This window comes from Coturnix japonica, chromosome 1 (assembly GCF_001577835.2).
Source record: "Coturnix japonica isolate 7356 chromosome 1, Coturnix japonica 2.1, whole genome shotgun sequence".
Classification (NCBI taxonomy): Eukaryota; Metazoa; Chordata; class Aves; order Galliformes; family Phasianidae; genus Coturnix; species Coturnix japonica.
In genome coordinates, this window is record NC_029516.1 from 87092529 (window position 1) to 87107823 (window position 15295).

The window sequence follows — 15295 nt, forward strand, 5'->3', positions numbered from 1 at the left end:
TTTTTGGGTTTTTTTTGTTTTTTTTTTAAATATATTTCACTGCCTATATTTCACCAAAAGCGAATTTATTTATTTAGATTCTGTACATTCGTTTATCATACTCTTCAAGGTCTCCTTTGATGATTCCTATTGTAACTTTCCAATGTATGCAAAGGGTGAAAAGCAGTGAAGTATCAGAATAATTAAATACCTTAACTGAAAGGGGACAATCACTAAAATCTGCAACACAAGGTAGGTTCAAAACCCATATTTTTTCCAACATAGATGTTATACTACACTACAACTAAAGGTTTTGTTGATCTAATTAACTATGTTTATTTTAAAGTCTTCTAATTGCTTCATGTTCATCTGTGAAAGCATTTACCCAGCAAAATATCTGGAAAATATTTAAGATAACATTTTTATGCTGCTCCTGATGTATGAAACATATATTACAAAGCTCAGGTCCTCCCCCTCTTTTTTATTTAACTGGCTTGCTTCTCCAGTAGAGTGAACTTTTCATGAAAGCTAGGGTATAATTGAGTTTTCTTTTGAGTCTTTAAAGCTTCTTAAAATTCATGAATTTTCTTATCATTTTGCAGCAATGCAAAGTATTTTCAAATCCTTCTTTAACTTAGTGTTCAATATTAACACATTTTAAATGTTACAGAAATAGAGTGGAATACATTTTCACTTTAAAAGTGTTTGTTAGGTGATGTATTTTCCTGTGAGGAACAAGCTGGTGTTAATGTTCATTGTGTTTGGTTACCTGTCACAGAGCTGTCTAGATTGTCCATACTGGAGCCTGGAGTATGCTCTAGACCTCTCAGAGGCCTGTTGATTTCAAGAGTTTCTTCTTCAATATCATCCTCATCATCGTCTGGAACATCTGTTTCCAAGTCCGAAATAAGGTTTCCAGATACATATCCTAGGGGTGGAACTGGAGCCTGAGGAGGTTGTGTATTGCTTTGGATGTGCCTACGCAAACAGACAGGAAAAGGGCATCAGAATGGATGAGAGTTTGTACCTTGTGCTCAGTACAAGATAAGCCACTGAATAAGCCCTGAAGCAGATTTACAAAACATGATTGTTAGCTCAAACTCAAGAAAAATCAGTTCAGTTATTCACCATAGCAGAGTATCTGCACTCTTTTCAATATTACATATACTATCTCTCCTATAACACAGAGGAGGTTGAGACTGCACTTTAACAGGTGAGGAGCTGATGTAAACAGAAGTGTGTAGGAAGTCCATGAAAAAGCACAATTCTAAATCCCAACCTAGCATATGAATGTTTAACCCTACATTCCACCTTGCAAATCAGGCATTTGAGCCAAAATTAAATTTCACACCTCTGCCTGAACAGACTCAATGTTCTATAGTAAAACTCACCCTGAAGAGAAGGAAATGGCCTGTTGGACAGCAGAAATTTTCAAATCCAATGAGTCTACTATAAATAAGGACTTTTAACTTTATTTCAAATAGTTTAATTGACTTAATTGCAGCAGTATTAAAGAATGCATGTGTGAGATTACTGCATGCAATTAAAAAACACACAAACAAACAAAAAAAGGAATAATAAAGATAAAAAAGCATCCACAGAATAATTACACAACCAAAGCCAAGCACTAAGTTTGGAGTTTCACTTATATGGTCCTCTCAGAGGAAAACAACCATCAGTTTTCATTGCAGCATTTCATACAGCACTACAAGGGTACACAGCAAGCTGTGCTGGGGAACCCAGTCACGACTGGCCTTGGCATAAGTGTGTGTATGGGGCTTGAATTTGCTAGCTGAGCCACGTGAGAGCCCTTGGATATCTGTTCATGAGGTTCTGTGACCTAATGCCAATTGACAAAATTCTGGGTGGGATCCAGGACTCCGCTGGTCTTATCCTAGGACACCAGCATAACAGAGAAAATTGCAAATGTCACCTGCTTGGCTACTGAGCTCTCATACATATTCTCTGAGCTCCTGATGTTATTTTATTGCCTACATTTCATAAGTACTGTAATTCTCCTTATTCAAAGTGTTTGTTTGTTTGTTTGTTGTTGTTTGTTTTGTTTCATAATATCAATCTACTGAATCAGAGAATGTCATAGTAAATGTTAGGTACCACTGGAATCTCTTTCCCCATTTGTGTGTAGGATTTAAATTGTTGCTTAGTCTGAAGCTTATTTGCAAAGCAAACGCTGTCTTTCTAATATGCAACCTCCTTCTGATTAACAGCTCTTGAATATTTTTGTGTCTGGACACCAGGGTCTTGGCTATGCAGTATTCAAAACACTGAACTAAAGGGGACTGTGATCTAATGCCCTCAATAAACAGCGTGATTAGCTCCCCATCAAGACTTAAGTATATGCTTAATGTTAAGCATGTGATAGAACAATTGAAGTCAATTTCTCATGTACTTGTAGTTAAGCATATACTTAAGTGATTTGCTGGATCAAGGCCATAATGATTACATACTTTTCTAGTAATCTAGTAATGTGCTTTTAAATTCCTAATTGGCTGGTCTCTAAATATCTCATCAGTTACTCCTACACCTCTCATCTTGTTTTTCCTTTCTAGTATAGAAAGGCTAAAGTTGCGAAAACAAAGAAGTCTTCCTCCCCACTGCAGGCAGTGGAGGACTTTCCTCTGACTTTGAACAACCTTTGTGAAACCCTTTGGCAGCATGATGCATCCCCAGCCAACCAATCTCATACGACTTATATTTGCAGCTCTCAATATATACCCCTAAACCTGCAGTAATAACCTAGTGTGAAAATACAGTAGTAACCTAGCATGAAATAACCTAGCATGAAAACGACAATTAGCTGTATATTTTTTTCAGAGTTTCATGTGCATTTACTATATCCTTAACAGGAGAGTGATGTTAAAATCTGCATAAGTATAATTCAAAGTATAAGTATATTTCAAAGTAAAGAATCTGTATATTACTATCCCTATTATGACAGTCCCCAGTCAATTTCTGTGTTTGTAGATGACATTCCCTGTCAGCTGCTAGAGGCTCTGCCACTGCTTCCTGTCCCATTACCCGCTACCAGGCTGGTGCCTGCACTTTGCAGGGTGTAGAAAGCATAACAGCTGCAAAATGCAGTAGCATTGCCTGTGCAGACAAGACGTGTATCTGGGAAGCCAGCCACCTTCAGCAGGCCCAGTTTAGCTGCTGCCTGGGATTTGTGTCTGTCCCACAGCAGGCTGGGCTCCATGTTTGGCAGCATGGCATTCTGGGGGGACCAAAGCGCCCTGTTGATGGAGCATAGTTTGCAGCCTTCAGGCTTCGACAGAGACCAGGGAAAACAGCTGGCTTTGATTTGGCATGGCTTGCCTACCTGCCTGGTCTATTTATGGTAGCTCAAGCTGAATAACTTTGCGGCTTTATTTACCGGTATGGAAAGCTGCTTCCCCTCTGGCAGCATGCCATTCAGTAACTAGCTTCACTTCTGTCCTCTGAGAGTCTCAAGCTTTGCCTGGATATAAAAGTTTCTAAAGGACAGCTGCCACTTAGGGAACATCCAGAAAGCAACTGACCTTCACTGAATCCCCTTCTGGTGCAGATGACAAGTTCCCCTTTCAGTCCCCAAAGAAATTGCTTCTGTTTGTTTTACAGGGGAAATGTTACTGTGGTATTTGCTTGCACTTCTTTTAAATAGGCATAAAGCACTCTGAAATGCAAGATACGCTCTGTAAATTCTAACTTCCTTCAAGTCTTTTCTGGGTTTTCTCTACAAATCAGAAATTGTCCTGGTGTTTCAAAATACAGCCAGTTATACAAATGCATCATTCAATGTGATAAAGATTAAAAGCTGCTACAGTGCTATTCCAAGTAATTAGCATTATTTTTAATCAGAGCTTTAGTCATTCAATATTTCTGAAAATTCTATAAAAATCACATCTTCTGCTAGCCTGAGAACGTTGTGTATGGCATACAAGTTGTCAGTAGGTGGGTGATAACTATTCAGTATAAGCAAAACTCCAGAAGTATATCTTTTTTTTTTTTTTTTTTGGTCTTTTTAGTTAATTATTATGATTTTAAAAGCATATTTCAATGTTTATGACCTTTGCACTACAGATACAGATTTGATATTTCCTCTTCCACATTACAGTTTTGGAAACATTAGCAGAATGTTGTTAAACAGAATTGATATTTTTATCACTCAGGAAGAGATTAATATTGTGTTTTCATTTCCCAGACTACAAATGCCCCCTTCAAACATTTACCATGCCTGCTTTGCTATATCAAACTGGTATGCTCTGGTTAATTCATCGAGGTGGGCTTGAAGCATTGGCTGCATCTCCTCTCGTGGAGAAGGCGTGAGGGTTGCAGTTGATTGTTGCCCAAAGGAGATTGCAGGTGATGAAGCTACTCCTCGCACGGGAGGTGTGGGAACACGATCGTCATCTTCTTCAAGCTCATCCTCCATGCCCTGATGGAGGTAGGTCTGAACAGGCAAGGGTGGACACCAACCATCACTGTCATATCTAAAATACAAACCAAGTACACTTAGTATATGTTAAATCTCAGTTCTGAAGTACAGCAGCAAGTATACAAGGTTATTGCTACAGTTTGATTTCTCACACACAGTGTGAGATATAACTTTTATTGAAAATAGAGTCATACTTGCTTCAGTTCTCCTGAGTGACTGCTTAATTTTTCCCACAACTACTAAGCAACTTGAGTAAGATGTGCAACAAAAATAATTACAGATCCATAATCACATTTGTTGATGGTGATAGCATTCCTCCACAATCAGCTACAAAAATGAACTTATTTCCTTGATCATTAACCTAGGAAAACATACTGAAGATTGACTTAGACATGAAAATAGGAGCATTTTTTAAAAACAGAGTGAGCCTTACGTAGCTGTATCACAGAATCATAGAACCGCTTGGATTGGAAGAGACTTCAAAGACCATTTAGTTATAACTGCCTGCTGTGAGCAGGGTAGCCACCTACCAGACCAAGCTGACCAGGAATCCACCAAGCCTGGCCTTGAACATGTTCAGGGATGGGTCATCCACAGCTTCTTTGGGCAGCTTGTGACAGTGCCTTACCTTTCTCTGAGTGAAGAATTTCTTCTTAATATCTAACACAAACCTCTCCTCTTTCAGTTTAAATCCAACTCTCTGTTGTCCTATCACTATCTACCTGCGTAAAATGTCTGTCCCTTCCTGCTTCTAAGCTCCTTTCAAGTACTGGAAGATCTCAATGATCTGTACCAATGTACTTCCTTACAGCCACCCCCATTTATTTGCCAGCAAATTTACTATTTGTTTTCAGTTTGTAGCTTCTATAAAAAGCAACACTTTCCACACAAGTTTTGGTCTTTCTACATACTATATACGTATCTAACATGACGTGTAATACATTCATGTAGCACTTGCCCTAGGCATATGCTATGCAACAGCACCAATGATAAGATACAATTAGTACACAAGTTGACAGATCTGCCAGCACCCCACCTCCTAACCAAACTTTACTGGGACTTACCTAGACAGTGCTAAATTTCTGAATGCTTCTAACACAGCTCTCCAAAGTACATTAAAAGGTTAACAGCCACCAATACTCTTCAACAACAAATTAATCTCTTCTCACATATATATATATATATGTTCTAATAGGCATTACATTTTTCTGGTTCTATTCTTGATCATTCACCCAAGGTGTAAGAGATGAAGCTATATATGATCAGGAAACAGATGTTTTATATTCTTATGTAAGCTTTGCCAGAGATTCAGTCCTTTTCTGTCTCTGGCTTCATCATGAACCTTTCAGATCAGGGTTGTATTATTGTACCATTCCAGGATCCTGACCCTTAGAGACACCATCATGAAGCAAAACATGTAGGCACTATTGCCTGTTCTTATACTTTAAACACTGCTTCCCCAGAGCAATGCCCTAATCCAAACATGACTTGTGCTCAGCAGAAGCACAGTTCTGCTAACAGAACTCAAATCTCAGCACTGTCTGTTCTCAGCACATCTAGCCAGTCTGCAATCCCTTGAGTGTCTTAACTCCCAGTGTATTACCAGATACCTCAGGATAGACAACTCTTTTGAAAAAACAATTAGACCACAAAAAGCTCTCACAGCTCCTTCACTGTCAAATCATCTCATACTCTGAAGGCCATTCCCAAGCATCATCTAAGTCACTTTCCACCTTCAAGGACTTCAGTCAGGGTACACCTTTTGGTCTCAATACTGCAAACAATGCATTGAGTTATACAGTTAATTTCTTGAAGTAATTTTAAAGTGCTCCTTTAAGGTTCCTTATTTTGTAGGAATTATCAGTTTTCTCATGTGAGGAGCTGGGTTTCAAAAAGGCTGGGAACACTTAGACAGAGAAGTTTTATTACTCATATAATGAACAAAAGATTTAGTTTAAGCAAAAAATGAAGATTTCTAAAATTAACTAAATGCCCTTTCCATTATTCAAAAGTCTGCAGGCCGTATTTAAAATTACAGATTCAGGACAGCTAAAAATCAGACTTAAACAGCTGAAAGTCAGTGAAAGATGTAGCTTGTAATTAAAGCTAATATAATTTAAATTTATATTTAGCTGTAACCATGTTCAGATATACAGAAATATGTATGTGTACAGTGGGACAAATGAATGCTGTGCCTTAACACTAGGTCTTAGGAGCTACTGGATGATTGAATATCCATTTTCACAACAGTTTTAAGAAAATATTATGTAATGTGCATCCAATTCCTTAGGAGATAGCATATTAATAGCTTAAATTTGTTTTTCCTTCCAATATTCACTCATGACATTGACACCTGAAGGTGAAGAGACCATCCTAACTCATGCTGTTAAAAATCTGCAGTACAACATCTCTGTTACTGTCTTTCAACCTCGTGCTTAAGTGTAATAGAATCTTCCTTAGAAGGGACAGGGCTGAAAGAGATTCCTTAGCGACTTTACAGTAGTGCATAAATGAGCTTCGGAGGCACTTGCCTTTTGACCTTGCTTGTTTCAAATCCCCAGATGTTCAGCTTGACAGTCAGTTTCTTAACAAAAAGATTCTGCGCAAGTACAGTATCTTCAACTAGGTTTTCTTTGAAATAGAAAGTAGCCTAAGCCTGAAGTTCAGGACACTGAAATTCAGAATTTCAGGTATCTTTATAATGTAACATGTCTCAAAAGTCATCAACCCTAGCATTCAATTTACCAAAAATAAATCTGAAAGAAAAAGCAAGCACGCCTAAAAGATGACATTGTGGCTACATCTCATATAAATTATACAATTATTTAAACTTCTGGAACTAGCATAGTGAATATTGGTCACATCAATGCTTTTTTTTTTTTTTTTTTTTTCTCCATATAAAATGTATTAGCATCTATACTTATTCTCCACAGATACGTTTCTAAAGATAGTTATTTTATTTTCACCTACATTAACCTCCAGAAGCTAATACTCTATTTCAAGTTGTAAGCAATAGTAGGAAATAAAAATAACCAATCACAACTGTGGTTGGCTTAAGATCATGAATATTACTGGTGAAAAATACAATTAGATGGTGAAGAATGATAAATAAGCATTTTATTATGGTCAAGTGTATAAGATAAAACCAAGCAAAAACATCTTCTCTATAAAAAGGGGAGGAAAAAAGGAATGTTTGATTAAATGAAATTTCAAAGACTGTGAAGTATATGCAAGTGGAAAGGCAAGGAACAAGCAGAGAGTTTGTAGAAGGCCAAAAAAAAAAAAGGGGGGGGGGGAAAATTTCCAGGAATGACTTTGCTACGGAAATGACACTAACTAACAGATTTTCTTCACATGTTAAACTGGATCTCAGTATATTCACAAATCTACAATGTTGCATACAATGGCCACTTGGATTTGCATGTACATCTTTTGTTATGTTTGTTGAAGTTTATGGAAAAAAATGGGGTGAATATAGACCTTGATTCTTCTGGGGAAAAGACAGTAGAGAGATTCAGGAGGTTTTTTTTTTCTTCCTTTTATGTTTAAGTGAAGCGATCATTTTTCTGTCATTGCTATTGCAGATTGTTTCTTGTAATTTATTATCCAGAAAGACACTAATGTTAATTTCTAATAAATAAAATAAGGTGTTGAAATTCTTTACTTTTATTGGGACACTCATGCCAATAGAACTCACACTTGAATTCCAGAATCATAGGAAGAGGTACACAAAAAAATGAGTATTTACATTCCAGATTCCTTATTTTATTTCTCTAAATGTTCACTTTTCATATCACATTGTGAGAACTTTATTAAAGTTTTCTGTTTTTCTGACTAGAAATTCAGTTTTTAAATGTAATTCACAATATATGTATGTTTGCATAAAATTAATTCTGGAGTTAAAACACAGTGAACTTCTCATACATAGTATATATCAAAGGAGAAGAAAACAGTTTAAACAATTAAAAAGAAAAGCATTTTTTTACATTAATGGAAACACAATGGAAACATAACGAATGTAGTCTATAATTACTTCCATTTAGCATGTTGAAATCCACAGAAACAAGATCAACCCTCTGAATACAGAATGGCCATTAGTATTGGGTAGGTCATGAAGTACAAGCATTACAGCTTCACTGGGTTCAGAGAAGCTTTTTGCAAATTACTGTGGCTCAAGACTGACACTGTAAGTCTAATCTTTGGTTCTGTAGATGTCTTTGACTGGTAAAATGCACATTAGAAGATCTTATTATAATCACTCTTAGTGAGATACCATTAAAAACAAACAACAAAAAACAAACAAGCAAACAAAAAACAACACATAAAGAGTAATTTTAAAAGATAAAGAGGGGAAAAACTGAATTGATAGAAACCTGCAAGAGTGGTGATTACCTTATCCTTAAATACAAAGTGTTGTCTTGGTGACCAATATAATTCCTTCTGGCTAGATAACAGATACTTTATGCCATTGAGAAGTGAAGCTCTGTGTCACAAGGGATTTCGCTGGATGGTATTTCCATTTACCTTTTATCCTATTTCATTGTCCTTGAAGAAAATCTAAGTTGTTCACCTTCTATAGCTTAATTATTTTAATGAAATGGCTCAACATGTGTTTTAAGGACATAAATAGATAATTACAAATGTTGTGTAGCTAAACCATATTGAATTTATTTGATTTTATTTTTATAACACAATACAGAAAAAAAATGTTTATATGCACTTTTTATCTTGATATTTCAAATAATATGTACAACCAGTAAGTCTGCTCATTTTCCTTGACATTTACTTTGGAATTCTACCGCTAATATAGCCTTCATTTTAAAAGGAACTTCACTGACATACAGTTAGTTACCCCTCATTTTAAAAGTAAAAAATTAGCATTTAAATCTTCTGATTTTCATCATAGAAGTTCTTACAAAAGAGATAGCACTTGAAATATTTTTATTCAGTGAAACTACTAAAACAATTTTTTAAACATACTCTTCATCATTAGGAAATATTGATTATTCCATTTATTACAACAGGCAGATTTGTCGCAGAAGGAATTGCAGTGTTTCCCATAGGCACCAACAGAGTTGATCACAATAAACTATTTTTTACATGTTCTGATTTTCCTCCATAGTTTAATAATCTAGTATTTTGTATGATTTCACTTCATAAAAAGTATTCCATAATTGCACTCTGTGTAGGAAATATTTCTTTCCTCTTAGTGCTTTTTCTCTAATTTTTTTGTCCTTGGGAGCAAGTTTAAGGTATTCAAAGACAAGTGAAAGGCTCCAGAGTCTCAAGAGTTCTTTAAATTAAAAAAATACCTACAAATGACATATCTTCCTCAACTGTGAAATTTCTTCTAAAAGCCGATGAGACGATTACTACCAACTGGTTGATCTTCTAAAATTAATACAATTGGCATCAGACAACAGAAAATAGATATCAAACCAGTGAAAAAATACAAGAGCCATATTATGTAATCCTTACTCACCATGTCCCATAATCTAAAGCAGCCCAACAAATTTCATTAGGCTAAATGTGAAGTGAGATAAATTCTTGGCTTGAGTAAGCAGAGAAACCCTACATGATGATGAAACAAAGTAACTTTTATTTCTGTCTTCATTCACTATCATGAGAAGCTAGTCATACAGTCCTCCTCCATAGCTTTCAGTAAGTCTATAGGATAAGACGCTCTCTTTTTTTAAAATGAAATAGAATAACATTATAGTTTGGAAAAAAACAAAACAAAACAAAAACCCAGAAGCCTTATCTCCACAAATTACACTCTTTTCTTCAAGAGAAAAAGAAAAAAAATTACCCTGCTTCTTGTTGATCCACCCCGTAGTGTTCCAGCTCTGTGCCTGGAAGAGGCTGCACAGGAGGGGGTGGGAGGGGAACACTGGCCCAGTTTGAACCATTATTTTTCTGAGGCTTGGCAGTATTTTTGCTTTTCTTCTTTTTCCCTCCTTTGCCACCTGCAAATCCAAAAAGAAAAACATATTTTTTGAAATATAATGTGAAAAATGTAGGTATTTTTAATTTTTTTCTTATAGAATTCTGATTCCAGATGGCATGCCCCAAAACAGAAGATGTATTTATGTCTTAGCAGACTCAGCATCAACATCCTAATGCTTTTGCAAGGCTAAAAATAATAATGAAAAAATATTCGGAATAGTTAGTTTATCTTTAAAATTTGAACTCCATATATTTGCACCACAGTAGTGCACAACCAAGGAAAGACATATCTTTTTGGCTCAGGAATGCATTTTCTGATTTATTCATGTCTACTTTATGATTTCTTGCATTCACTGATGGATAGAAGTATAATAGATCATTGCAAATTCCTTGAAATGTCGGAATCTGGTGTGCTTATAACACTGTTTTTCATAGTCTCATTCTATGGAAGACACAGACCTTAAGGACACAGTCTAAAAATACTGTCATTAGGCTTATTTTTTTTCAGCTCGAATGACATGTATGTAGCCAAAACAAAAAGAACTGCATTTTGCAGATAGAAATTTATCAAGTTTCATTGTTTTAAATATCAGTAAGTCTTCTGCAGTATTTTGGAACAACCTGTTTCACAGTATTCAAGTACCTTTGTGCCATTCTGAACAACATGTTCTCTTACTGATATAGACCTCTAATGACCCATGAGGACTCAAGATTTGCAAATAAGTTTGTCTATCTAAATTATGGGCCAATGTTTATAGGTTTCTAATTTAAACATACAGTTTGAAATAGTCATTTAAATTGTCACAAAAAAGCTATTTCTAGAGTTGATCTGTTACTGCTACAATTGCTCCATCTTATAGTAGAAATTTAAAGGCTACGGGTAGAGTAAGTACTTGAAATTGAAGTCTTGCCAGCTTACTTATATTTTGGTTAATTATAATAGCTGTCTTTTCAATTTTTGTCTTAAAAAAAAAAAAAAAAAAAAGACAATTGTACATAGGTTGCTCTGAAAGTAATGCCTCCAATTTATTTCCACAGAAACTACAACAGATACACAATAACACTACTTGCTAGAAAAATTTCACAGCTGTTTTGAATATAGTCACCACCATTAACAGATTTACATGGATGGGCTGATTGAAATACTCTCCATTTCACAGTGTGACAGCTGTGCATGGCTGTATGAAATGTGGCTTGTTTTTCACATTGCTGTCAGCAACACCTGGAATGCACCATCCTCCACCACACAGTGCTAATGTCCATTGTTTGGTCTCTGTAAACATTCAGAAAGCATTGATAAATGTAAAGGGTGCCATTTTCTCCACAATGAGGAATTCAATGACACACCTTTGCTTCATACACTCTCCCGTGTCAGATGCTATTTTGCCAGACTGCCCCTCTGTTGCCATCTGTTATATGGCAACAAAACATAGTGGAATATTAGTGGAAGGTTCAGCCTCTACTGCCATATCACCAACACCCACCTCTGATGTTGTCAGCCAACATAATAAAATAGGAGAAAAAACTTTCAGAGCAGCCCTCATATGAAACAAAAGCAATAAGTAAGCAAAATTAAAAAAATAAGGAAAAAAGTGTATTTAAATACAATATACAATCACATGTACTACAATCATTTTCATCCAGTAAAAATGTGTCATGTTTCCAATATAACATGCAGCACACACACAAATTTTGCATTCTGTTTGTATGCAGAATTGGTGCATTTTTTGCAGCCTCAGTCATCTTCCAGGGTCTACTTTTATTTCTGAGCTTCCTGATTGAAATACAACACTTAGAAACAGCTCATGGAAGTGGGGAACCTGTTAATAAATCAACAAAAATATTAACCTCTGTCAAGAAGTTAATTGTGGGTGTGCTTATAAACTAAAGAAAGTGCGGAAATATAACTATAATATAAACTGCACTATCAGGGAAAGAACACGACAAGGTAAAGTTTGAAACTGTGCTGGCAAGTTTGGGGCACAATGGTTGGGAGGATTCTCCAATTACTTTCAAGCAAGTTTTGCAAGAGACAATTCTATGGGTTTTTTTAATTATTATTATAATTTTTTTAGTGGAGGCCGATGGGATATCTTTTATTGGCATCCCAGTAGGTGGGCACGCTCATACTTACCTGCATAGTGCCTATGGGAAGTTTGCCTCCCTGTCGAGCTGCTGATAAACACCCCTCCGTCCCTCACCCACCCACAGCTGTGAAACCAACCTGAGAGGCTGCCACTCCTTTCGGAGCTGTTGTGGGAGCTGGTGGTGCTGAAATCCTGTGACTGGTTGTGTGGCAATCTATTAGCCAATCCCTCAGCCACGCGGTAGTCAGGGATGTAAAGCAAGGCTAAGGGTTAAAGGGCAAAGGTCACAGTGGCATTGTGTGATTAGTTGACAGCACAAGCACATGCAACACATGCAGTTAGCAAGTCAAGAGCAGATGTGGTGGGACCGCAAGTTTTAATTTATTTTTAATGTATGCCTTCCCTAGCCTAATGGAAGGCAGATGGATTGATGACTATCGCAGCACTAAAAGCACAAAACAATATATTTTGTGTCTGTGTGAGGTTCAGTATGCATGCAAGGTACATAAGCATTAGTTCTGGTAAATATGAACATCTCATACACTATATATATATATTTTTTTCCTAATTCATGATTAAATGATACACTACAGTGCTGGAAAATATGAGCTGTAATTACCATTGTTGCCTTTGCCTTGGTCTGGGAGAGAGTAGCCAAATCCCATCAGGTCATTTTTTTGCTGAATCGAGGTTTTCCACTGAGGATCAGGTAAGTCGACTGCCAACTCATGGATGCTGTTGGAATGCAGTATCTGGGTGGTGGCATATGGTGTAGCTTGTGTTATTTGGCTGGAACTGTTGTAACTAGTTTTTGTCGTGAAATCAATGCTGCTGTAAATGGCTCCATCAGAAAGCATTGTAGCAGTTTTATCTCCTTGTCCTGGCACTGGTGGCAACACATCTGTGGTCAGGATAGGGGAATGAAACAAATCATTGATGCACAGGAAGACTGAAAGTATCAAGGCTTAAGATGAAAAATAAATGTGTCATTTTGCACGTTTGCATTTCAGCTGAGACAGGTCCATGAGCCAACGAAGGGAAGATGATATACAACCATGGCCAAACTATCAGCATCTGTGACAGGCCTACCACTTGTCCTTCACGTCTCACTGCCTGAAACCATCTTTTTTTTTTTTTTTTTTTTTTTTTTCCCCACATTTTCAACTGTGAAAGTTAAGTTTGGAATATTTCTCTACTGAAGAATGTTTTCAGTTGTTCATTCTGTGTCAGGGATTTCAGTGATAAGACTCTTAAGATAGCAAAGCATTCTTGATAATGGAGTACAACTTTTCAAATACTCCACTACACTTACCAGAAAAACAGTACAACATATTTACCTAATATCTGTTGACTTTCCCACATCTTTTGAATCCTATCAAATACTGCAATTTGTACATTTAATCAGTTACACTGGCAGTCACTCTCCTCACTAAAGGCTGCAGTGATATTTGCTGGTGGCATACTGGAGTTGGAAGTTGAGATTACTGAAGTGTGAAGAATCTAATGATGACTGGCATGATGTCTCAAGGTGAACCATAGCTTGGCAGATAACTCCCCGCTGGCTGTTACAGAGGTCAATATTTCAAATGCTGATACTTTTTACAATTTATTTAGATTCTGAAGCTGAGTGGTGCAGTTGACAAAATGGTAGGGAGAGATGTCACCAAGACACACACAAAAAGCAGGTACATGAGAATATAATGAAGTTTAACAAGGCCAAGTGCAAAGTGTTGCACTTGAGTTGAGGCAATCCCAGATATGAGTACAGACTGAGAGAAGAAATATTCTTTGAGAGCTGCCCTGATGAGAAGGACTTGGGAGTCCTGCTGAATGAAAAACTGGACATGGGGCAGCATCATACACTTGCATCCTGAAAGACCAGCTCTATCCTAGGCTGCATTAAAAAAGAGATGTCCAGCAGGGAGAGGGAGAGGATTGTCTCCTTCCCCTTTGTGAGACTCCAGCTTGAGTACTGTGTCCAGGCCTGGGGCTTCCAGTACAGAAAGGATGTGGAATTGTTGGAGTGGATCCATAGAAGGACCATGAAGATGACCAGAGGGCTGGAGCACCTCTCCTGAAAAGAAAAGTTGATGGAGTTGGGCTTATTTAGCTTGGAAAAGGCTCTGAGAACCTCACTGCAGTCTTCCAGTCTTGAATTGAGCTTACAGGTAGGAGGGGTACAGATTTTTTTTATGTGATCTGTTAGTGATAGGACAAGAGCTTTAACTGAAAGAGAGGAGATTTAGGCTAGTTGTTAGGAAGAAAGTTTTCACTCAGAGGGTGGTGAGGCACTGGAACAGGCTGCCCAGAGAAACTGTGGATGCACTGTCTCTGAAGGCATTCAAAGTCAGGTTGGCTGGGGCCCTGGGCAGACTGATCTAGTGTCTGGCAACCCTCAAAGAGAAGAGAGAAGGATTTAGAGTCCATTTCTGTCTCGGACACAGGTGCTGTGTAACTGAATAGGATGAACAGAATACAATTGGTCTCTTATTGTCTCAGAATTTTTCTGCCAGTGAGATATGAGAGTAAAGCTTCTTCCCACTGTTGTTTATTTTTTTCCCCTAGGTTGAGAAGTTACATCAGAGAATTATTTTCTACTGCATGCATGTGAATATTTTAATGTGAAGCCTAGCATCTGCAGTCTCAGAGTAACAATGTAATACCATTTACCAATATTATATGGCAATACCAAGTGTTCAGCAAATAGATTACAGGAAGAAAGATTAAAGTTGGATGTACTGGTACATTTTTTTTTGCAAACAACAAGAAACAACAACATGGGAACAATCATCTATTTTAAATATCTAAATTATATTACATACCTGCAGAAAAATTTAAAGTGCCAAAAGAA

At 36.9% G+C, this 15295-nt stretch overlaps 1 protein-coding gene across 1 annotated transcript in view; it reads right to left on the reverse strand.

The window, feature by feature from the left end:
• Positions 1 to 15295, reverse strand: part of ROBO2 (roundabout guidance receptor 2) — an 861802-nt gene that overhangs the window by 31482 nt on the left and 815025 nt on the right. The window contains exons 21-24 of the mRNA XM_032448447.1: positions 13064 to 13345; positions 10221 to 10377; positions 4206 to 4466; positions 749 to 957 (exon numbers count right to left, since the gene is read on the reverse strand). Coding sequence (XP_032304338.1) covers positions 749 to 957; positions 4206 to 4466; positions 10221 to 10377; positions 13064 to 13345 — 909 coding nt within the window. The remainder of the gene's footprint in view (positions 1 to 748; positions 958 to 4205; positions 4467 to 10220; positions 10378 to 13063; positions 13346 to 15295) is intronic.